The sequence below is a fragment of the Malus domestica genome, chromosome 09, assembly GCF_042453785.1.
Source record: "Malus domestica chromosome 09, GDT2T_hap1".
Lineage (NCBI taxonomy): Eukaryota > Viridiplantae > Streptophyta > Magnoliopsida > Rosales > Rosaceae > Malus > Malus domestica.
This window is the reverse complement of record NC_091669.1, coordinates 19,491,629-19,516,616: the sequence shown is the minus strand read 5'-3', so window position 1 is coordinate 19,516,616 and position 24,988 is coordinate 19,491,629. Positions and strand designations below refer to the sequence as shown.

At 40.0% G+C, this 24,988-nt stretch overlaps 2 protein-coding genes across 3 annotated transcripts; one reads left to right on the top strand and one right to left on the bottom strand.

Annotated features, from left to right (window-relative positions):
• Positions 1–717: 717 nt before the first annotated feature.
• Positions 718–15,386, top strand: LOC103421837 (probable CoA ligase CCL8). 2 transcript variants are annotated; one of them, XR_011571029.1, is made up of 17 exons: positions 718–1,111; positions 2,087–2,253; positions 2,371–2,559; positions 3,051–3,240; positions 3,339–3,427; positions 3,569–3,640; positions 3,843–3,893; positions 4,035–4,142; positions 4,594–4,692; positions 4,965–5,057; positions 5,188–5,265; positions 5,626–5,730; positions 5,902–6,050; positions 14,053–14,126; positions 14,283–14,462; positions 14,936–14,989; positions 15,095–15,386. XR_011571029.1 is itself a non-coding variant. In XM_029108365.2 (17 exons), the coding sequence occupies exons 1-17, from the start codon at positions 955–957 to the stop codon at positions 15,137–15,139; spliced, it is 1,842 nt and encodes a 613-aa protein (XP_028964198.2). In that variant the 5' UTR covers positions 718–954; the 3' UTR covers positions 15,140–15,386. The 2 variants fall into 2 exon arrangements, 1 of the variants encoding a protein (XP_028964198.2); XM_029108365.2 differs by having other exon boundaries at positions 3,569–3,638; positions 3,841–3,893; positions 5,960–6,050.
• Positions 15,387–20,266: 4,880 nt separating this feature from the next.
• LOC139187815 (uncharacterized) lies at positions 20,267–23,265 on the bottom strand. Its single transcript, XM_070804413.1, has 2 exons — positions 22,989–23,265; positions 20,267–20,835 (listed from the first exon to the last, which is right to left on the bottom strand). The coding sequence occupies exons 1-2, from the start codon at positions 23,263–23,265 to the stop codon at positions 20,267–20,269; spliced, it is 846 nt and encodes a 281-aa protein (XP_070660514.1).
• Positions 23,266–24,988: the final 1,723 nt, after the last annotated feature.

The following is a 24,988-nucleotide window of genomic DNA, read 5'->3' as shown; positions in this document are numbered from 1 at the left end:
ATGTTGCCTTTACATGACAATTAACCATTTCAACCACCACAAAAACATGACTAGCGTCACCGTTACCCTTAACAACCTCCACCACTATTTTTGCCACCATGCCACCCGAACACCATTGACCATCATCGCCACCCACTGACCTTCCACTACCTTTGCCACCCACCTTTTAACCACAAAAGCAAGTCAATTTCAACCAAAAGTTAGACTTTTTAGCCAAAATGATTCTTAAGATTGACATAACTCCTCACGTTGGTTCATAAGATTTGAAATCGATAGAAGTGGTCCTTGAGTTTGTCCAGCATTCATCATTTTAGTCATTCCGTAAAGCATTCTGTTAAATAAGGATCACAATGACAAAATACTCTCAATTTAAAAAAATAATGGTCCAAAATGATTTGACAAAATTGAGAGTTTTTTGCCGTTTTATCTTTATTTAATGAAGATTTTTCATGAAATACCAAAATGATTGACGGTGAATAAACTCAGCGACTAATTCTATCGAATTCAAAAATACTAAATAAAGAGTTCGACCAATCTCAAAGATTATTTTGGCTAAAAAGCCCAAATGTCATGACACTGTTTTGCATATCTAGAACACTTGCAAGTACAATTTACCAAACGTTCAAGTGGTTTACTTTACAGCTTGCTACTTTCTAAACCCAATAAAACCGTTTTAGTAAAAAGCTATCAAATACCAAATTGCCTACCATCACAAGCAAAACCAAGGGATTAAGCACACGCATATAATGCCGGGTCCCCTCGCAAGGTTGCGTGTTTTTATAGCAGCATCTCGTACGGTATACAAGTCCTTCACAAACCAAACCATGAACTTCTCGAGTGAGGCTTGAATGCCGGCCAAACCAATCTCCCCTCCACCTACGACTCCAACAACCAACATCAACTGATTGATTATTCACTGACAGTGACACACACCAAAATCTGCCACCCATTAATATGCTCCACCTCCACCTGTATTTGCGATCCACCGCGCCATTTAATCACCTCAACCAGCAACTTTTGAGGTCACTCTTCTCCTCCTCCTCCTCCTACCCACCTTCTCTCAGACGCACCCACCCTTTGCTCTGCTGGTCACACTCTCCGCATTTCTCCTGTAAGTTCGTTACTCTATGTTGTTGGTTTATTAGTTCCAATGTGCTTGTTTGGTTGCTGAGAAAGCTGGAGAGAATGAAAGAAAATGAGGGGAAATGCTGTCATTTTTTCTGTTCTTGGGAAAAATTGGAGGGAAGGACGAATCATTTTGTCTGGATAGGATTGGGGTTTATCGGTTTTCTGGATTGTGGTCCATCGTGATGGGTTTTCGATAATATGTTTTCAGTGGGTAATCAAACAGAGGATTGATATTTCTTGCATGTGAATATTAAGGACGAATCATTTGTGGGAAATTTGTGTTTTAATTCTCTTCCAGACGGACCAACTGCTTTTCTTTTCGATGTTTTCGTAGCAACACAAACAAGATTTTGCCGCTGTTTTGCTCTGAATTATTTTCAGTATTGAACTCCTAGCTTTAATCCAATTAATAAAAAGTCCTTCACATTTTAGGAGTTTGAACCCAGAAAGTTTAGTTTACCTCTGTTGGATTGGATGCTTCTAGTTGATCAAATTTACTGCATTCCCTTGAGCACGATATTTGATTGTTGATATCTTCTATCAGATGCACCAGTCACTTGGAATTTTTTACTTTAACGCATTGAAACTTTATTTTTGTCTTTGGATTTTCGGATGAACACGATGTGCCCCTTCAAATGTCCTTCACCCCTTCTCCAAAATTTGTTTCTGCTAGGAGTGCACTTTGTTGTGAATATGAAGTGGAATTCAGTTTTCAAGTTACACTGCGGAATTAAGTTTGGAGATACATGTTATACCATAATTTGTAAAGAATCCTCTTTTTATGTCTCTATCGAAAATGCAGGTGCAATGTTTGCTTATTGATTGTTTATCATTATTCCTATAGGAAGCTAGAAATTAGATGTTATGTATTTATTTTTGTTACAAACTTAGTTTTCTATATAATTAGCTGTTTCCTTTTTTTTTTTTTTTTTTTTCTTGCATTTTCAATCCATTGCAGCATTGCAATCTGGTTCATATATGGAGGAGTCAAAGGTAGCTAATCAAGGGTCTGATACTCATGATACTATTGCTATTCGATCTAATCACAAGAGTTACAGTTACAACCAACTAATCTCATCTGCATCAAGGATATCCAGATTGTTATCTACCGGTGAATTTAATGCTGTGAGTTTTAGTTTTTACTTTTCCCTCGAATATTTATTATTTCCCCCTCCTCCTCCGCCCCATTCTTCCCCTTCGGAACAATATTTTAGCTTAATCTTTGGTGTCTTTGGTGTACAGACTTCTTCAGCATTGATTGATGGTGGGAAGGGACAAGGGCATCTTGGAGGGGCTAGAATAGGAATTGTGGCTAAGCCCTCGGCTGAGTTTGTCGCTGGTATACTTGGGACATGGCTTTGTGGAGGTGTTGCAGTTCCACTCGCTCTCAGCTATCCTGAAGCTGAGCTCTTGCATGTCATAAATGACTCAGTGAGTCCCCAAATTCCCGTCTTTTTACTTTTCTGTCTCAACAACTTTTGTTTTTCTCAGCACTATTAATTGAATTAGTTTCTTATTAAAAATTATTCTCTTTCTTTTATGGATGCAACATATTTTTCATGATCTCTAAATTTTGAATCTTGGATTTAAAACTGTTGTAGCGGACATGGGTTTTGAGCAATAATGTTGTTGTTCATATTCAAACCGAATTATGTCTGCCTGATACCATACTAGTATTTTGATAAGAGTTTCTTCTATATTTTTGTTTCTAAATTTTCTTTTAAGTGCAGATTCAGAAAGCTTGCTGTATAGATTAACTTGGTATGATCTCTGAAACACATGTCCTAAGTTGGAAATAGAAAAGGCTATATATGCACTAACTAGTCTTAGTTCATGCCGCCGTACCTTATCTTCATCCTGCCTTTTTGCCTTTTGTTTTGGTCATAAATCTACCGGCCTTTAATCATTATCTACATTTACAGGACGTCTCAATGATACTGAGTACTGAAGATCATATGCAACTCATGGAAAATGTTGCTGCTAAATGTACTGCCCAAACCTCTCTTATTCCACCAGTTCCCAGTAGTTCTTCACCAGAAAGTGCAGCTGGTAGTTTACAAGCAGGAGGACTCGATGCAGATGCAATTTTTCACCGGAATATAAAACAAACAAGTAAGAGAGATATTTTGTCTTTAAGAATTATGTGAATTTATTTTCTGTATTAGGATGCTGTCATTTTTATTGTCATGCTTTCATTTTTTGTTGCGCAGGTGAGGATCCTGCATTAGTCATATACACTAGTGGCACAACAGGAAAACCGAAAGGAGTTGTTCACACGCACAAAAGCATCGGTGCACAAGTATGCACTTTATCTATCCTTTCAAGCAAAGATTTAGCTATATTTTGTTTCACCAATAGAATAGTTGTCTGGTTAGGTGTAGGATATCGATTGGTGTTACTTATGGTTCTCAATTTTTCCCTGATGTTGACTCAATTTCAGGTCCAAACCTTGGCAGAAGCTTGGGGGTATACATCTGCCGATCAATTTTTGAATTGTTTACCTCTACATCATATCCTTCAGTTTTTGTGTATTTGCTTGCAAAATCGTATAGTTTTCAAATGCAGTCTTTGCTTACTTTTAGCTGATGTCTTCAATGTCTTCTGTTTCTGTTAGAAATTTGATTTGAAATTTTTAGTTGCGGATCTAGTTGGTATGTGGATTGGATAAGTGGTTTGAAACATGCTTTAATGGATCCTTGACCTATAAAATACATGTACATGGGCTTTTTAATGCTGTACTTGCTCCCCTCTATGCAGGTTCCACGGTATGAGTCTTTTTTTTTCCTTTGGTTGCTTTGTCAATTGTAGGCTTTTCCATTGTCTTCTTGGGTGCGTGCATGTTTTTGTGCACGTGTCTTGCTGCGCTATTCATGATAGTTCTAGTTGTTCTGTTTGTATTGTTGAAGGTTGAGTTTATGCCAAAATTTAGCGTAAGGGAAATTTGGCAGAGGTGGCGGGAAGCATATCCAGTTAGTGGATCTAATGCAGATGATGGCATAACAGTCTTTACTGGAGTAAGTGCACTTTGTATGTCAACGATTTTGATGCTAAAGAAACTCGCTATCTATGCAACATGAAGGTCTATTGCACATATTATAATTTCATAGGAATTCAAAACTTTGGGAAATGTCATCTTATATCAGTTATCTGCTGGTTGTTCATTTGTTTTATAATCTTCAATACGTAAATTGAAGAGTAAACTTGTTATGCATCTATTGCATTGCATGCAACATGAAGGTCTATTGCACATATTATAATTTCATAGGAATTCAAAACTTTGGGAAATGTCATCTTATATCAGTTATCTGCTGGTTGTTCATTTGTTTTATAATCTTCAATACGTAAATTGAAGAGTAAACTTGTTATGCATCTATTGCATTGCATGTCTCTGCATACTGGTTTAGTTGCAAAATAGTTATCTTTATTTAGTTGGACTGCAAGTTATATTAGCTTTGTTTTGTGTAGGTTCCAACCATGTATGCTCGATTGATACAAGCTCACAATGCAATGGATCAAGAGCTAAAAGTTGCCTCTGCCTATGCTGCAAAACAGTTGCGTCTAATGGTAAGTAGCCTGAAAGCTGTTTCTTGCCCCAGTAACATTTTTGTTTTTAATTTGTATTATGAAGTAAGATGTTTTTTTTTAAAATATTTATTACTGGATCTTTACCAGAAATGCATATGACAGTTTATTATTTAGATACTAACAGCTATAACGCCTGCAGTGAACTGCCCTACTGTTGTGCAAATTGTTCTTTAAATTCAGATTTGGTCCTTCCTCTGTATTAGAGTCTTTGGTGAATGCCCATGGCTAAGAACCTTATGTCTTTCTCATAGATGTGTGGTTCCTCTGCACTCCCTCTTCCTGTAATGCAAAAATGGGAAACCATCACAGGACATCGTCTTTTGGAACGTTATGGCATGACAGAGGTAAGCGATATCTAGTTTCATTTACTTTTAATTACTATTATCACTTTTTGAAGAGGTTCATGCTCTTTAATATTTTCCAAACTGAAAAGATAAGCTAAGCTTATATATATATGGTTTCTGATGTTTTTAGTTTGTCATGGCAATATCAAACCCCTTAAGAGGTGAGCGGAAAGCAGGCACGGTAGGAAAACCATTTCCGGGTGTGGAGGTGAGTGGGCTACAGTTTGCAAAATATACTTCTGGTAGCAGTATAACTTTTAAAAGCCTTGTGAAGGAAGCTTTTGCTTATACAGAATTTTTAATAGTGGCCCTCGAACTGAAGGAAACCACTGATAATAGCGAAATCATGAGCATTTAATTGGTGGACTTCTTGTTGCTTATTCACAAAGAATAATTAGCCTGGTCCTCTAAACATCCAGTAAATTGTTGATAGAATGTGGTGTCATGTCTCACAGATTGGAGTTTATACCATCTTAACAAGAAGTAACTACAAATTATATACATATTATATATACACACACATATATTTATGTTGGACTTTGTCTATATAAATCATCATCTGTTATAGGTAAAGATTGTTGCTGAAGATGAAAGTGGAAGTGATGCTACAGGTGTTGGTGAGCTGTGTGTCAAAAGTCCTTCATTATTCAAGGAATATTGGAAGCTTCCTGAGGTGATTTCTCATATCATAAAGTTGATGCTACATGCGATAAAATACCCATACACTGCACACCCACTCACACACGCACACACCTTGCGCATATATGTATGTGAGTTGTCCAATAGTATTAACTTCTGATTGAAGATTGTAAAATGGGGTATATCTATTATACATATATGGCAGAATGATATTTTGAAGGGTCTCAACAAATTTCTCTTACACCGTTGTGATCGTAGTCTAGGTAACAAAGCAATCATTTACAAGTGATGGGTATTTCAGAACTGGAGATGCTGGTACAGTGGACGAAGATGGGTACTACATCATATTAGGACGTAAGGATATCTATAACTCGCGCATGATACTCCAATTGATGCATTCTTTCAATTTTTACTTTTACAAGTCTCAGATTATCCTGTACGAGATGGACCATTAAAAAAATGATGGCATAAAAAATTTGTCGCGTCCCTGTGATTTTGTTGCTTCTGGTTAACAATGCAGATGCGTTTAGGAACGTGGAACGTGGAATATAGGAACCTTAACGGGAAAATCTATGGAAGTAGTGGAAGTTATGGTGAGGAGAAGGATAAATATTATGTGCCTACAAGAAACTAAGTGGGTTGGTAGTAAGGCAAAGGATCTAGAAAACTCAGGGTTTAACCTTTGGTATTCGGGCACAAATAGAACGAGAAACGGTGTTGGCATCATCGTGGACAAGACCTTGACACAAGATGTTGTAGATGTCAAGAGGGTAGGAGATAGAATCATGGCAATCAAGATTGTAATAGGACAAGAACTTATCAATGTGATTAGTGCGTACGCACCTCAAGTAGGGTTGGATACGAGTTCGAAGGAGAAATTTTGGGAAGACCTTGGAGACTTGGTGCAAGGAATTGCTCAGACGGAGAAGTTATTTATAGGAGGAGATCTAAATGGACACGTGGGCAGGGAGACAGGCAACTATGGAGGTTTTCATGGTGGCCATGGTTTTGGGGAGAGAAACGAGGATGGGGAAGCTATCTTGGATTTTGCAATGGCATATGATCTCTTCTTAGCCAACACCTTCTTTAAGAAGAGAAAAGAACATGTGATCACCTACAAGAGTGGGTCGTCAAAAACACAAATAGATTTTCTTCTAATGAGGAAAGGGGATCGTATAACTTGTAAGGATTGCAAAGTTATACCAGGAGAGAGCGTGGCTAATCAACATCGCTTGTTGGTGATGGATGTACATATCAAAAGAGGGAGACAAAAGAACAAGACTTGGAAGTGCCCAAGGACTAGATGGTGGAATCTAAAAGAAGAAAAACAAGCCATTTTCAAAGAGAAGGTAATCACCCAATGTGTGTGGGATAGAGAGGGGGAAGCTAGCCAAATGTGGGATTCCATGGCTAGTTGTATCCGAAAAGTAGCAAAAGAGGTATTAGGAGAGTCCAAGGGCTTTGCCCCACACCAAAAGGAATCTTGGTGGTGGAATGAGGAGGTACAAACAAAGGTGAAGGCTAAGAAGGAATGTTGTAAAGCCTTATACAAGGAGAGGACCGATGAAAATGGTGAAAGGTATAGAAAAGCGAAGCAAGAGGCGAAGAAAGCGGTCAGAGAAGCTAAGTTAGCGGCTTACGACGATATGTATAAACGACTAGATACCAAAGAAGGAGAGTTGGATATCTATAAACTAGCTAGAGCAAGGGAAAAGAAGACAAGGGACCTAAACCAAGTGAGGTGCATCAAGGATGAGGATGGAAAGGTTCTTGCTACAGAGAACGCGGTTAAAGACAGATGGAGAGGTTATTTTCATAATCTTTTCAATGAAGGACATGAAAGGAGTGCTTCTTTAGGGGAGTTGAGTAACTCAGAAGAGTGTAGAAACTACTCTTTTTATCGTCGAATCCGGAAGGAAGAAGTGGTTGTAGCTTTGAAGAAGATGAAGCATAGAAAAGCAATAGGCCCAGACGATATACCAATCGAAGTGTGGAAAGTTTTGGGAGAGACAGGTATAACATGGCTCACTGACCTTTTCAATAGGATTTTGAAAACGAAGAAGATGCCAAATGAGTGGCGAACGAGCACTTTGGTGCCTATCTACAAGAATAAGGGCGACGTACAAAATTGCATGAACTATAGGGGTATTAAGTTAATGAGTCATACAATGAAGCTCTGGGAGAGAGTCATTGAGCATAGATTGAGGCAAGAGACACGGGTTTCGGACAATCAATTCGGGTTCATGCCAGGGCGCTCAACCATGGAGGCAATCTATCTCTTACGAAGATTGATGGAAAGATATAGAGATGGGAAAAAGGATTTACACATGGTCTTTATAGATTTGGAAAAAGCGTATGATAGGGTCCCAAGAGACATTCTTTGGAGGATCTTAGAGAAGAAAGGAGTACGAGTAGCATATATCCAAGCTATAAAGGATATGTATGAAGGAGCAAAGACTGCCGTAAGAACTCATGAAGGACAAACCGAAAGCTTTCCCATAACTGTAGGATTACATCAAGGCTCATCCTTAAGTCCTTACCTTTTTGCGTTGGTAATGGATGAGTTAACAGGACATATTCAAGATGATATTCCTTGGTGTATGCTTTTCGCAGACGATATAGTGTTGATAGATGAAACTCAGGAAGGGGTAAATGCAAAGCTTAACCTTTGGAGAGAAGTGTTGGAATCTAAAGGTCTTCGCCTAAGCCGATCAAAGACAGAATATATGGAGTGCAAGTTCAGTGCAGATGGAGGCCAAAACGAGTTAGGGGTGAGGATCGGAGATCAAGAAATACCAAAGAGCGACCGTTTTCGTTACCTAGGATCTATCTTGCAAAAGAACGGAGAATTAGATGGAGATCTCAACCATAGAATACAAGCTGGATGGATGAAGTGGAAGAGTGCATCTGGCGTGTTGTGTGACCGCCGTATGCCACTGAAGCTCAAGGGAAAATTTTATAGGACGGCAATAAGGCCGGCGATGCTGTATGGCACAGAATGTTGGGCGGTGAAGCATCAACACGTACACAAAATGGGTGTAGCGGAGATGAGGATGCTTCGTTGGATGTGTGGGCACACGAGAAAGGATAAGATTAGGAATGAGGATATCCGGGGTAAAGTAGGAGTAGCCGAAATTGAAGGAAAGATGAGAGAAAATCGGTTACGGTGGTTTGGACATGTGCAAAGAAGGCCTACTGACGCTCCGATTAGAAGATGCGACTATGGGACAGAGGTTCAGGGCCGAAGGGGTAGAGGAAGACCTAGGAAAACTTTGGAAGAGACTCTAAGAAAAGACTTAGAGTACTTGGATCTAACGAAGGACATGACACAGGACCGAGCACAATGGCGTTCTAAGATTTATATAGCCGATCCCACTCAGTGACTTAGATTTTCCAAGTCTCCAACCGAGAAGTTTTCCTCACTCGAAAAATTAAGGGAACACTACCCCAACCTACATGCTCCACTCAGAAAGCTTCAACATACAAGCTTCAACAAAAGAAAATTCAAAGAACTTAGCGAAGAAGGCTTTGGTGTATTTAACACAATACGTTGAAATGAAGGAAAACTTATTTATTGATATCCCCGATAAGCTACAAATATGTACATATACATGAGTCAAAATAAACAAACAAGATGGAGCCTTCACAAAGGTTGCTTAGGAGAAGTCTCAGCAGTCGGTAGAGCCCCAGAAAGAGAAGGCATCAGAGGGGGATCATTCGGAGCCTCAGTACTGGACAGAACCCTAGACGGAGGAGGCATCAGAGGTTGATCATTTGGAGCTTCATTACGCGGTACAGCCCCAGAAGACGAAGGCAATAAATGCCTTTGGAACAAACCCACAAATCTCTGATGATCAAGTAAAACCTGACCATCAGTTTCCTTCATCTGGTCAAGCTTCCTCTTCATGTTTGTAGCATAGTCATGTGCGAGCCGGTGCAACTGTTTATTCTCATGCTTGAGCCCTCTAATCTCCTGTTTGAGACTCATCACTTCGGCCGCCAATGATTCAACTTGGCGGGTTCGAGCAAATAGGCGTTGGGCCATATTAGACACAGAACCTGCACACTGAACACTGAGAGCCAGTGAATCCTTAACAGCTAACTCATCAGACCGTTTGGAAAGTAGTCTGTTATCTTTGGGAGTGAGAAGGTTCCTGGCCACCACCGCAGCGGTCATATCATTCTTCATCACGGAATCCCCAACGGTAAGAGGACCAGTAGGGGAGACGAAGGATGGGCGCCATATGTTGTCTGGAGAAGGCGGGGCTGCCTCTTCAACAAGGTTCAAGTCAAAACGACGGTCGGAGGGGCCAGACATTTTCAAAGGTATTGAAGAGAGAAGAGGTCGGACAAATCAAGATCTTAGAAGTGCAAGAATGGAGCTTCTACTGGTGGAGATTCAAGTGTGCTTTGGAACTTAATGCCAGCCCCTATAAAAAGCTGCACTCGACGGAGCTTTAGACATCGAAGAGGCGCCTGCTCAGAAATCGAAGAGGCGTTTGCTTTCTCAAAAGCTGGGCTGCTTAGAGACCACGAGGGTTGATCTCATAAATCGAAGAGGTGTTTGCTTTCTCAAAAGTTGGGCTGCTCAAAGACCACGAAAGCCGATCTCAGAAATCGAAGAGGCGCTCGCTTCCTCAAAAGCTGGGCTCCTCAGAGACCACGAGGGCCGATCTTAGAAATCGAAGAGGCACCTACTTTTCCAGCCTTGTCAGCACCTGTCACACGCACACTCAGCTTTGCGGAAATTATGGGTATTCTGTCGAAGACTTCTGGGGAAGTAGAAAACACATGAATCTTACTATCCAATCACCCACTTCCCACACGCAGCAATAGCTCATGGGTACCATAGATAACTTTGCCAAAGTTCTCTGCCAAAGTTGAGCACGTGAAGCTTGCAGCTCCCACTACATCGCTCTGACCAAGAAGGGTAAAAGAATAGCAAAGAAACAGCACTAACAAAGTTTAGACCCATAAATTTTGAAGGTCTAGCTACCATATTATTACCCACAAGGGTAAAGGAACAGTACCACTGTTGGATAATTGGAAAGTCCCTGTGTGTCAACCTCCGTGCTTCGTGGCAGGGTAGACTAGCAAACATGCCCAACCTTTACTCACATTCGAGAAAACACTCCCAATAAGATTGCTTGCTCCAAAATCGAAGAGGCACCGTCCTCCGAATCTCGAGAGCCAGACTCCCAACATGACTACTTTCTCAAAAATCGAAGAGAAGGTAAAGGAACAGTACCATTGCTGGATAATTGGAAAGTCCCTGTGTGTCAACCTCTGTGCTTCGTGGCAAGGTAGACTAGCAAACATGCCCAACCTTTACTCACATTCGAGAAAACACTCCCAACAAGATTGCTTGCTCCAAAATCGAAGAGGCACCGCCCTCCGAATCTCGAGAGCCAGACTCCCAACATGATTACTTTCTCAAAAATCGAAGAGACACTGCTCCCCGAATCTCGAGAGCCAGACCCCCAGCATGATTGCTTTCTCAAAAATCGAAGAGGCATCGTTCTCCGAATCAATCGAAGAGGCGCTCGCTTTCTCAAAAGCTGGGCTGCTCAGAGACCACGAGGGCCGATCTCAGAAATCGAAGAGGCACCTTCTTTTCTAGCCTTGTCAGCACCTGTCACACGCACACTCAGCTTTGCGGAAATTATGGGCATTCTGTCGAAGACTTCTGGTGAAGTAGAAAGCACATGAATCTTACTGTTCAATCACCCACTTCCCACACGCAACAATAGCTCATGGGTACCACAGATAACTTTGTCAAAGTCTCTGCCAAAGTTGAGCACGTGAAGCTTGCAGCTCCCACTACATCGCTCTGACCAAGAAAGGTAAAAGAATAGCAAAGAAACAGCACTAACAAAGTTTAGACACATAAATTTTGAAGGTCTAGCTACCATATTATTACCCACAAGGGTAAAGGAACAGTACCACTGCTGGATAATTGGAAAGTCCCTGTGTGTCAACCTCCGTGCTTCGTGGCAAGGTAGACTAGCAAACATGCCCAACCTTTACTCACATCCGAGAAAACACTCCCAACAAGATTGCTTACTCCAAAATCGAAGAGGCACCGCCTTCCGAATCTCGAGAGCCAGACTCCCAACATGATTACTTTCTCAAAAATCGAAGAGACACTGCTCCCCGAATCTCGAGAGCCAGACCCCCACCATGATTGCTTTCTCAAAAATCGAAGAAGCATCGTTCTCCGAATCTCGAGAGCCAGATACCACATACCACTTTTTCAAAGTGCTCTGACAGAGTTAAAACATGTGAAGCTGGCAGCTCCCACTACCGTGCTATGACCAAGCAGGGTAAAGGAATAGCATTACTACTTGTTGTTAGGGAGACTCCTATATATGTCGACCTCCATCCCCAACGGACAGGCAGACCTGCAAAAATGCTCAACCCTTCCTCATATCTGAGAGGGCACTCCCAACGAAGCCTTTCGAAATATTCAGCTTTCTTTCCCCCCGATAATACCTCTGCAAACAAGCTATACTAGAGCAAGAATATCTCATATCATCAGGGTTAAAAGCAAGAGTATCCCATATCATGCTTTTTCCCTGTCTTTTCCTTTGGCCTTGTTTTTACCTGCAAGATAAGGAGAAAGAGAGCAATCAGTCAGCACTTGAAATCAAGCTCCCAGCCAGGAACTGACAGCCTGGAACCCCTTACCTGATTACTTACCTGGCATTGCTCTCGAGTACTCATCTTCAACATCTTATGTTGCCAGGGAAGATACCGCATCTGCTTGAGGAACAGATAGGGCAAGTGCGAAGGATACAAGGAAGCATGTGGAGACAAGCGTAACAGCACACGTGCCGATCCATCCATTACTCTGTCAAAAGCAAAAGTATCCCATATCAGCAAGGTCGAACGTACTCTAGATTTGATGGACTTGTTTTGACCCTCAAATTCTTCAGTCGGCCTTATACTCTGGAGGAAACCAGAAAACCCTCCAGCTCAGTTCAAGAATAAGCCTGTGGAAAGTTACTTCTTCAAAAGCAAAAGTATCCCATATCATCTCTTCTCATTTTTCTTCTCTTTATCCTTCATGCTGCTGCAAGATGGGGAGAAGGTGAACAATCAGCCGGAGCTCTGATTGCTTACCTTGTCTGTCACCTCTTTCAGCAAATCCCCTAGCTCGGCGACTTGGGGGACTCCTACTACATGGTTTGTATCGCGCTTGACCAAGCCTGAAACTACAAGTAAGCTTCAAGTGAAATTGATACATTACCTTGTGCATCTCCACCAGTTAAAGATACCACCCCTGGATGGAGGAAGAGTACTTCCAGAGAAGCTGCCACATCTACCTATGAGACAGATAAGGCAAGTCAAGATGATACCACACTCCGATACTTAGAAGTTTCGTGATTACGAGATCATTCTCCCACAATATTTCCTAATGTCATTTGTACTCTAATGTCATTTGTACTAAATCATTCACTTGTACTCACTAAAGGAGAGCTTGAACCTATGTACTTGTGTAAACCCTTCACAATTAATGAGAACTCTTCTATTCCGTGGACGTAGCCAATCTGGGTGAACCACGTACATCTTGTGTTTGCTTTCCTATCTCTATCCATTTATATACTTATCCACACTAATGACCGGAGCAATTTAGCGAAGATCACAAAAAGCGACCGTTTTCGCTACCTAGGATCTATCTTACAAGAGAACGGAGAATTAGATGGAGATCTCAACCATAGAATACGAGCTGGATGGATGAAGTGTAAGAGTGCATCCAGCATGTTGTGTGACCGTCGTAGGCCACTGAAGCTCAAGGGAAAATTTTATAAGACGGCAATAAGGCCAGCGATGTTGTATGGCACAGAATGTTGGGCGGTGAAACATCAACACGTACACAAAATGGGTGTAGCAGAGATGAGGATGCTTCGTGGGATGTGTGGGCACACGAGAAAGGATAAGATTGAGAATGAGGATATCCGAGGTAAAGTAGGAGTAGCCGAAATTGAAGGAAAGATGAGAGAAAATCGGTTCCGGTGATTTGGACATGTGCAAAGAAGGCCGACTGACGCTCCGGTTCGAAGATGTGACTACGGGACAGAGGTTCAGGGCCGAAGGGGTAGAGGAAGACCTAGGAAAACTTTGGAAGAGACTCTAAGAAAAGGCTTAGAGTACTTGGATCTAACGGAGGACATGACACAAAACCGAGCGCAATGGCGTTCTAGGATTCATATAGCCGACCCCACTTAGTGGGAAAAGGCTTTGTTGTTGTTGTTGTTGTTGTTGTTGGTTAACAATGCAGATAATTAAAGGACCTCTAACTTATGAATTCATTTTTCTTCTCCTCTCCTCTCCTTTTTTTTATGACGTTTATCAGGTACCAGTGCTGATATCATGAAGGTTGGTGGATACAAGTTATCTGCGTTAGAAATTGAATCAGTTCTTTTACAGGTGGGTTTTTTCACCTATATTCCTGTTTAGGCTGTTTTGTTATAGATGTGCAACAATTTTGTTTTCTTTGCGAGTCAATCTATAGAAACAAAAAACAAGTAAAGTGATGAATGAAGCATTGAATCTTTCTAACTAAAACCACCCGTTTCTGTGTAGCACCCAGCTGTGGAGGAGTGTTGTGTGTTGGGCTTACCGAACAAAGACTATGGAGAAGCTGTTTGTGCAATAATTGTGCCAGAGGTGGAAACAAAGAGGAAGCAAAGGGAAGAACTGAAACCTGCTATAAGCTTGGAGGAACTATCCTTTTGGGCTAAAGACAAACTTGCACCATACAAGGTATTATTGATCATCATTCACTTTTTGTTTTTCTTCGTCCAATTAGAGCTATAAGACCACTCTTGTTTTGTCGATTGTAGCCTTCGCTTCAGTTATCTAGTTATAAACATTCAATAATCATGACTGATGATACCATGAATCATGATTAACTTCCAAATGCTCATCTCATAACACAAAGCCCCTTTCCAAAAGCTCCAACATTATTTATTGTCAGCATGAAGTAAAGTCGGCAATTCCACTATGCCTTTTAGTGTATGAAGTTGCTAGGTCAAGTTCCCCGCCTTCATCCATGTACCTTTATTCCTTTTTGTAATTGGGGAGGGTTAATGGAGGTGGTGGGGGATTAAAACAGTATTACCTAAACAAATTCTTGATGAAAAAGCATTTAACGTATCCTTTACAAACACATATATTTCAAACAATGGAACTATATTCGCACTACAAATAACGGGATCTACATTACACGTTTCCAGATACCAACGCAACTGATTCTGTGGGATTCACTACCTCGGAATGCTATGGGAAAGGTAATTTACTTTTTGATTTCCATGTTTTCTGTAAAAGCATTGTACTCTCTTGTTTATTTACTCGTAGACTAGTAAGGCGTATTAACATTGTATATCTGATCGCAGGTGAACAAGAAAGAGTTGAAAAAAACTCTGGCTTCTGACCAATAGACTTGATAGGAAACTCCGAAAAGGAAATTAAGAAGTTGTGGCACACAACATGAAGTTTTGAAATTAGAGGTTTGAGTTCAGCCTAGGAAGCATCCTTGTCGCGCGGTTAGGGGATGTGACTCGTTTGAATGCAAATCCGAATATCTGTTTGTTCATTTTCTTTCTGGTATATGTTTCTGAATAAAGAACAAAGAGTAGACATGTACGAATGATTCAGTAAAATGTAATTAAAGACGGATTTTGAATATATATATATATATATATATAGCTGAGTTATGAATTTATATGTAGGAAAGGGATCTCTCAGGATCTCATCCTCCTAATCAACCAAATCAGGGAATCCATGCTGTTAAAATTTGATTCAATGATTGAAGTTATTATAACTTTTAAAGTTGGCTCCTATTTGTAGCCGTTGGATCAATTTTCAACAATATGAATTTCGTGGATTAGGAGGAAGGGATCCGGAGAGGATCCCTTTCCTTATATATGTACTGAAATCCCTTTTAATTAAGAAGGAAGGAACAATGGAAGGGAAATAGGAGCACCCCAGTGAAATTCTCCATTCATATAAGTAATTTCCCATTGAAAATGTCTTATTTCCCTTCCATCTAACTAAAATTGATGTCATCCTAATAAGGAAAGTTTGCTAAGGTGGAGAAAAGGGTCAATGCCAATGGATTTAAATTGAAAAATACATAAATATGTCAAATAAAAAATAATAATGAAAAATGAAGAACCCCTAGTTGGTAATGGGGAAATTACCCGCAACAATTGATTAAATTCCAATTACCATCTAATTTAATAAATAAAATATATTTTAAAAAAAAAAAACCAGAAAAAGGAAATTGGCCAAGGCCCATGTGGCTATTGATGAATAGACCCACTTCAGTGTTCTATTTTTTCACCCATTTTATAAACTCACTCACCATAAAAATTAAAAAAAAAAATTAAAATCTTATTCCCCCACCCCTATAAATCCTAATTCCTTGAACTTCCTTTTTAGCAACATACTGCAAGTCAATAGGACAAAGTAGATGATTGGATGGAAACTAATTTAATACAACATAAATTTCTGAAATAATTTGAAGAATTTTCTAAATTCATATTTCCAAAATTCTGAAAAATTCCAAATACACTCAACAATGAGCTACCTAGAAAATTGGATGGAACCTAATCTAATGAACTTCGAAGAAAAATTGCAGATTCGAAAATAAAGTGAAATTGGTGAAAAGTCAGATTTAGAGAGAGAAAGAAAGATTTACGGCGTTGATCAAATGCCATAAAAAATAATTCTATGACACCTAAAAAGTGTCATCATGTTCATGGCGTTTATTAGGGACGAAGAGAGAGAGAGAGAGAGAGAGAGAGAGAGAGAGAGAGAGGAACTAATATACACAAATATATACAGGGGACGAAGAGAGAGAGACGGTGGCCAATGGTGGAGATGTCGTGGCGGTCGATGTAGCCGAGAGCAGTTGAAGCCGAAGAGAGAGAAGCAAAGGGGAGAGAAAAAGGGGATAAGGGCTTAAAGTTCTTTTTCTATAAGAGTAAACATGTTATTAATATTTGGCCAAATTTTTTTCGTGATTCTTGTGGTGATATACCATTTTCAATGTGATCCTTGTAGTAAAAAAACTTTTAATTTAATCCTTGTGGTGGGTGTTGTTAGCAATTGAGGTTCAAATCCAAATTTCCGTTAGTCTTCTGTTAAATAATTTCACATGACTATCACATGAGGGGTCAAATTCGTCATTTCAATCCAAATCACATCTTATTCAATGGACATCTAGTATAATTTAGGGTTTAACTGAAATTAGATTTTACAAAAAAATAAAAAAGTTAAAAAAAAGAAGCTTGAATGCGAAGATTGAAACTAAACCTTTAAAACCACGTCTATGGCTAGGAGAAGAGATTAAGGTGAAGTCGCGCCTAATTTCTTAGGTATGGTTTAATTTTGTTTGGAAATCCTAATACTTCTAATATACCATTGTTTTTTTTTTCAATGCCAACACGTCTTTGATCATGAGTTAGAGTCTTAGTCTTACTTGAACTTTCATTCTTCTATCAATTTGTACCAGTTTGAATGCATAAATGCCTTTCAGTTTTGTCTTTAATTGGTAATGTGGTTTTATGTAGGCCCTAGTTGGCCAGTACACAACCTTTCCATTTTTTTTCTTAATCTTCTTTGAATTTTAATTCTTTTAACTTTCTTACTCTCTTGAAGTTCATATGTGGAGGGCGGACATGAAGATTGAATTTTCTGCAATGCCTTTCATCCATTGTCTTTAATTCTACAATGCTTTTCACCCATTTGAATGCATATATATTGCATTTCACCCATTGTCTTTAACTCTTTAAGTTATTATTGTACATATGTGATTTTTCTGCATTATATAGGTTGAGATACATGCGCTATCAAAGTGGGTGATGGTTAGTGATGGTAGAGGAGGTCCATTAGTGGCTATGGTGGTGGCTAGGAGCCTGAGATGAGATACGGGAACTCTTGGGTTTTTTTTTATCTTTACAAGTTTCTTTTATTTGTAATTTTATTTTAATTCAATCATGTTTTTGTTTTTTTTATTTTCCGAAATAAATAAACTTAATTTTGACCGATACACATGTGATAGTCAATGATTTTATTTAACGGAAGATTAATGGAACTTTGGATTTGAACCTCAATTGCTAGCAGGGCTCACCACAGGGGGTTTAATGAATAGATTTTTCACCACAAGGGTCACATTGAAAGTGGCGTGTCACTACAGGGACCACAAAAAAAACAAATGGCCTTAATATTTTATTAAAAGATGGGTGGGAAAATATGACACACCCCGACCGAGATCAAGGCACGCTGGCCGTCACGTGAGAGTGACGTAGCCATGTGCACAGTGCGGAAGCAATAATGATAGGAAATATACGAATAATTGGAAACAAGTTACTAGAGTGCACTACTAAATAGGAAGTGATAGGAGTTAATTACAAAAGTAAACACTCATAATCAAAGCATAATAAGTCTACGTGCAGTCTAGTAGGACAAGTACTAATTATACAGTACCAGGAATGTCCTACTATTATTTAGATAGGTCAAAACTACCGACGCCCTCAAGCCACCAACAACAAGCTTACTTAAAACCTGTAGGGGCGCAAAACAGAAAACGTGAGTGGGCAAAAACAAATATTTTACAAAACCATTTCATTTAATAACATATCTAACCCATCGTTGTAAAACATGTATAATTTTTCCCAAAATCAAGATACAAGCATATACGTAAATATATATGAAATCATATCAATTCAATTTATACTTCACATAATCATATTCAAATGTATGTCATGCCAATATATAATAGAGTAAGCAATTCAGATAAGAATAATTTCATAGAAATATAACATGTGAGCCGGAACCCCTATGGTAGTCTGTACGGCTGAATTCATAGCTCAAAAGTTACTCTAGCCGGAGTCAGTACAATGACCTATACGGCAACATACTGCACAAGAGTCGGAACCACACAAAAAAGTCTATACGACAATAATGGGTGTAATATAATTATACTTAATACTACTCTCACATAATAGCTGGGCGATAAATCGCTAGTCACCTACGAGTCAGAACCATAAATAAGGTTTGTACGACAAGAATGTGCACCTAAATTGGATCAAATATGAGCATACGGTGCGGAAGGTGACATAATAAACAGGCATGTGCCATATCTATGGCTAAATCACAATCACCCTAAGTGCAGTTTATGAGCTCAACATTATTCAATCACATATCACATCATCGATGATTCACATAACCAAACCCAACTTACCTGAGCTTACTTGAGCGTTCACAGCACCACATTTATACATATAAAGCATCACATACCAATTCACGTATGAATTATAAACTTATATGCATGGCATTTATAGCATACTATTATTTAAACACATATTTCTGGGAAAATATCAAGTATATAAATATATATTGAAAATCAAAAGCCCACTCACTGGTATGTCGACGGGTCGTAACCCCCGAGTCGCCCGTGGATACGCTCGTCCTCGGGATAAGTCTCACATATATGCGAATTAACTATAAAAACGTTATTTTAAAGCACATAGACAAAACTAGCTAATAACTTCTCATACATAGCTTAAATTGGGTATATGAATATACCACAGTGACCTACACAACCTCAGGATCATCCCCACATTTTCAGAAAATTTTTTGGAAGCTTTACGCGCCCCCACACGCTAGCGAGTGCATGGCAAAACACGCCGCCACGCGCAGGGAATTGCGGATTCCCTAACTGCCATTAGGAATATTTCGTTAAAACCCAACGGTAACCGTCCAAACTAACTGACGGCGTCAGCATATTCCGTCAAAACTGATGGATTATTCTCTCTCTTCTCTGGCGAGTGACCAGTTGCCGGTGACTTTGTCGATTTCTGGAAAAATATTTAAATCGTCCTAACTTCTTCATTTTTGCACCATATTTCATGAAATTTGAACCATTGGAAAGCTAACATGTAGAATCACGTTATACCATTTTTAAGCCTTGAAATCCATTAGAATTTACCTGAGGAAGCTCATAATCTGGTCAACTTTGAAACTAGCTATCCCGACGTCCAAATTTATCCAACGAACCACCCCGAACCTTCTAAAGCTCTCTATGAGCTTGAAATTCCCTGGAACCAACATATTTACGTCCACATGAATAGTGACCAAAATCGGGGCTAAGGTTTCCACGTGAAATTAAAGGTTTCCTTACCTGAAATTGATACATTTGAACTCGTAGAGTCCTCGCGAACACAATGGTACCATTTTCTTCCTCGATCTGTGAGGTTTGAGAGGTCTTTGGTGTTTGTCCGTACAAGAAGAAGGAGAGAGAGAATCTAAGAGATGAGAGAGAGCACGGGAAGAAGAGAGAAGGAGTGAGTGTGGTGTGTGTGTGATCCACGTGGTCACCAATCCAAGACCACATAACAACCTCTAAGTCTCAATATGTCACACACACACACTACCATTTTCCCGTCCAAGGATAAAGCTGTCATTTTACATCACTGATAAATGAATTTCGGAACGGGCTGTGACAATCTCCCCACCTTAGAAAATTTCGTCCTCAAAATTATACATAACAAATACATCCACTAATAATCATAAAACAAGCGTGGATACATCTTTCTCATACGATCCTTTGTCTCCCAAGTAGCTTCTTCCACTGAATGATTTCTCCATAACACTTTTACCAAACGCACTGTCTTATTCCTTAGTTCCTTATCCTTCCAATCTAAAAGAGTCACTGGTTCCTCATCATACGTTAAATCCGGATTAATTTCCAAAGGTTGAGGAGGAATCACACGTGAAGGATTTGAAACATAATGTCGAAGCATCGAAACATGAAACACATTGTGCACTTTGCACAACTTTGGAGGCAACTCAAGCCTGTAAGCAACCTCAACGACTCGTTCGATGATCATATATGGTCCAAGGTACCTAGCACTCAACTTTCCTTTCTTTCCAAATCGTACAACACCTTTCCAAGGTGATAGCTTCAGAAATACCCAATCACCTTCATTATACTTTCGATCAGTGGTCTGCTTATCTGCTAAGCTCTTTTGTCGATCTTGGGCCGCTTTCAAGTTATACTTAATTACTTGAACATTTTGAGTAGTCACATCTACAATCTCAGGGCCCACTAAAACTCTTTCGCCAACCTCTGACCAACATAGAGGTGTATGACATGATTTCCCATAAAGTGTCTCAAATGGTGCCATACCAATACTCGAATGATAACTGTTGTTGTGGGCGAACTCCATCAAATCCAAACAATCATGCCAACTATCTCCAAACTGCAGCACTGAAGATCTCAACATATCTTCTAATGTCTGTATCGTCCTCTCAGATTGTCCATTTGTCTGAGGGTGATATGTCGTACTATAAAGCAATCTCGTACCAAGAGCTTCCTGGAATGCTATCTAGAACTTGGAAGTAAATCTAGGATCCCGATCAGAGATAATATTAACTGGCACACCATGGTACTTCACAATTTGTGATATAGATAACTTAGCTAATCGGCTTAACGAATACTTCTCCCTCACTGGAATGAAATATGCCGACTTCGTAAGCCGATCAACTACCACCCAAATGTCGTCATATCCATTTTGTGTACGAAGAAGCTTGTACACAAAATCCATAGTAATATTTTCCCATTTCCACTGTGGAACGGGAAGTGGCTGCATCAATCCAAACAGCTTCTTCCTTTCAGCTTTAACTTGTTGACAAATGGCATACCTACTCACATACTCGGCAATTTCTCTTTTCATACCCAGCCAATAATAAAATGGTCTAATGGTATGATACATCTTAGTGCCTCCTGGATGCATCGCATATGCTGAAATATGTGCTTCATCCAAAATTTCTTTCTTTAACTCTGCATTATTCGGCACATACATTCTACTTTCCTGCATAAGCATACCATCAGATTCTCGAATCCCGAAATCTCTCTTTTTGCCTTGATTCCTTGCTTGAATTATATCACGTGTCTCCTCATCATTCATCTAAGCCTCAAGCACACAATCAATTAAAATTGGCCTAATCTGAAAATTAGCAAGTAAGGCTTCTTCTCGATCTTCCACTCCTAACTCCACTCCAGTGGATCTCAAATTTGATAGAAGAGGAACATGACAATCATAAATGGCATTAAGTCTGGCTGGAGTCTTCCTACTAAGTGCATCCGCCACTGCATTTGCACGACCAGGATGATACTCAATCGTGCAATCATAGTCACTAAGTAACTTAATCCACCTCTGTTGTCGAAGATTAAGATCTCTCTGAGTAAACAGATACTGAAGACTCTTATGATCTGTGAAGATCTTACATTTCTCACCATAAAGATAATGTCCCTAAATCATCAAAGCAAAGATGATAGCCGCCAACTCCAAATCATGTGTAGGGTAATTCTTCTCATGAGGTTTCAATTGTCTCGAAGCATAAGCAATCACCCTACCATGTTGCATCAATACACAACCCAAACCATTTAAAGAAGCATCACTATAAACCTCATAATTACCGCTATCATCTGGAAGTACTAGAACAGGTGCATGAGTGAGATAGTACTTCAACTGTTGGAAACTTTGCTCACATTTATTATTCCACTCAAACTTAACATCATTTCGAGTCAACCTCGTGAATGGCAAAACAATCACTGAAAAATCCTTAACGAACGTCTATAGTAGCCTGCTAGGCCAAGAAAACTCTGTACCTCGGTGACGGTTTGAGGTTACTCCCAATTCTCCACAGCTGCCACCTTCTGAGAATCCACTTGAATGCCTTGAGCATAAATGACATGTCCCAAAAATGCCACTTGATTCAACCAAAATTCACATTTGCTAAATTTAGCATATAGCTGGTGTTCCCTCAAACTGCTTAACAACAACTTCAGATGTCTAGCATGCTCAGCCTTAGACTTAGAGTATACCAGAATATCGTCAATGAAGACAATAACAAACCTATCCAAATATGGCTGGAATACTCGATTCATCAAATCCATAAAAGTTGTTGGTGCATTAGTTAACCCGAATGACATCACAAGGAACTCATAATGACCATATCGAGTCCTAAATGCGGTTTTAGGGACATCTTCATTTTTAATCTTCAACTGGTAGTAACCTGACCTCAAGTCAATCTTAGAAAATACACAGGCACCTCTGAGTTGATCAAATAAATCATCTATAAGAGGCAATGGATAACGGTTCTTAATGGTTACCCGATTCAATTGCCTGTAATCGATGCACACCCTCAAAGTTCCATCTTTCTTTCTCACAAATAAAACTGGAGCTCCCCAAGGTGAAGTACTAGGCTAAATAAAACCTTTATCCACTAACTCTTGCAACGGAACTTTCAATTCCCTTAATTTAGCAGGAGCCATTCTATAAGGAGTTAAGGATATAGGATTCATACTTGGAAGAAAATCAATAACAAACTTCACATCTCTAACTGGCGGCAATCCAGGCAAATCTTCAGGGAATACATCTGGAAAATATCTGACCACACGAACATCCTCCACACTACTAGGAGTATCATCGTTCAATACCACATGAGCCAAATATCCCTGACAACCTTTTGACAACAATCTTTTTGCTTTCATGGTTGAAATAATACCATGCCTCACCCCACTAGGCTCTCCTACAAATGTAACTTCAGGTAATCCAGGTCAATGAAATGTGACTATCTTTCTATAACAGTCTATCTTGGCACAATTATAGTGCAACCAATCAGTGCCTAAAATCACATCAAAATCCATAATATCCAAAGGCATAAGATTAGTCAGCATGACAACATCCTCTACTATCACTGTACATCCTGGATATACCCGATCCACAAAACATTTATCCCCTCTTGGCATAGAAAACTCTAAATTATATCTTAGAGGTGTAGGATGAGGTTGCGTCACTTGAGCAAATGTATGAGAAATAACAAAATGTGTAGGATTCTGCTGTCGTATTGTTGTCAAAAGGTTGTCAGGGATGGGGATGGGGATATTTGGCTCACGATGCCCAGAATAACAAAACGTGTAGGATGGGGATGCCCAGGATGGGGTTGCGTCACTTAACAATCAATCAATACTCTAGCAAAATGACCAAGAATATTTAACGTACCCATGATTAAATCTGGATTATTCTGGGCATCTTGCAGTGACATGTTGTAGATACGCGCCTGATTCTGTTGTCATCTACCGCAACCTCTGTTGGCATGAACACCACGTCCCTGCCTCTGTTAACCCGACTGCCTCGAAGATCCTGCACTACTAACAGCAATCTCTCCCTGCTGGGGATGTCCCCCTTGGTACCACTAAGATCCTCCGGCTGAATGTGGCTGATAAGACATAGATCCTCCTTGGTACTAAGGGTACCTACTCTGATACTGAGGATCCTGGGAGTACTGCTACTGTCCTGAGGTGTAAGGAGCGGCATCATCCTGATATTGGTGGGCACCTTCTCGCCCAGTCTGAGTATAACCACCAGATCTTAAAGCTTGCTGGGTCGGTGCAGGTGGTGGGAAGGAAGGCTGCTGGGGTCTCTGCTGACTTTGAGGGCATTGAGCAGCCCTATGACCCATCTAACCACAAGTAAAACATCCACTGTTGCCTCTCCTACACTCCCCAAAATGCCTATTATTACACCTATGGCATAAAGGGGCACCGAAACCACCTGGACCACTAAAATCTCTCTGCCTCTGGAAGAGCTGGAACTCAATCCCCTGCTAGAAGAGTTGGAACTGCCACCACTCATCTTAAAATTCTGGGTCTTGCGAGGTCCCTGAAATGCTTGCCCTTTTCCTTTATCATCTCGTCTCTGGCCCCCATTCTTTCCTTCCTCATCCTCACTTTCATTGGGCATGTTTTCTGAGTCCTTACTCTGCAATAAAACCTCATAAAACTCCTGGTAAGTGGCACAGTGAGTCGATGTCGCTATGGAACACTATTTCTTTTTAGAACCCAATCTGAAGCGACGAAGCATCTCAACCGGATTAGCAGCAACCTCTGGATCATACCTCGACAGATCAGTAAACATCCTATAATACTCATTAGTTGACATCTTTCCTTGCTTCAAATGAGTAAACTCTTGTTTCTTACGATCAATATACTCAGGAGGAATGAACCTTTTTCAAAACAACTTTTTAAATACTCCCCAGTCCGCAATCTCTGCTAGGGTCAACTAGTAAGACTCATGTCTCCACCAGGATGCAGGTCGCTCTCTCAAAAACCAGGTATTCGTCTCGACCCACTTATCAGGAAAAAGATTCCCTTGACTCTGCATCACAAGAAAGATCTTCTCAATATGATTAAGCCACTTTTCTGCCCCCTCATG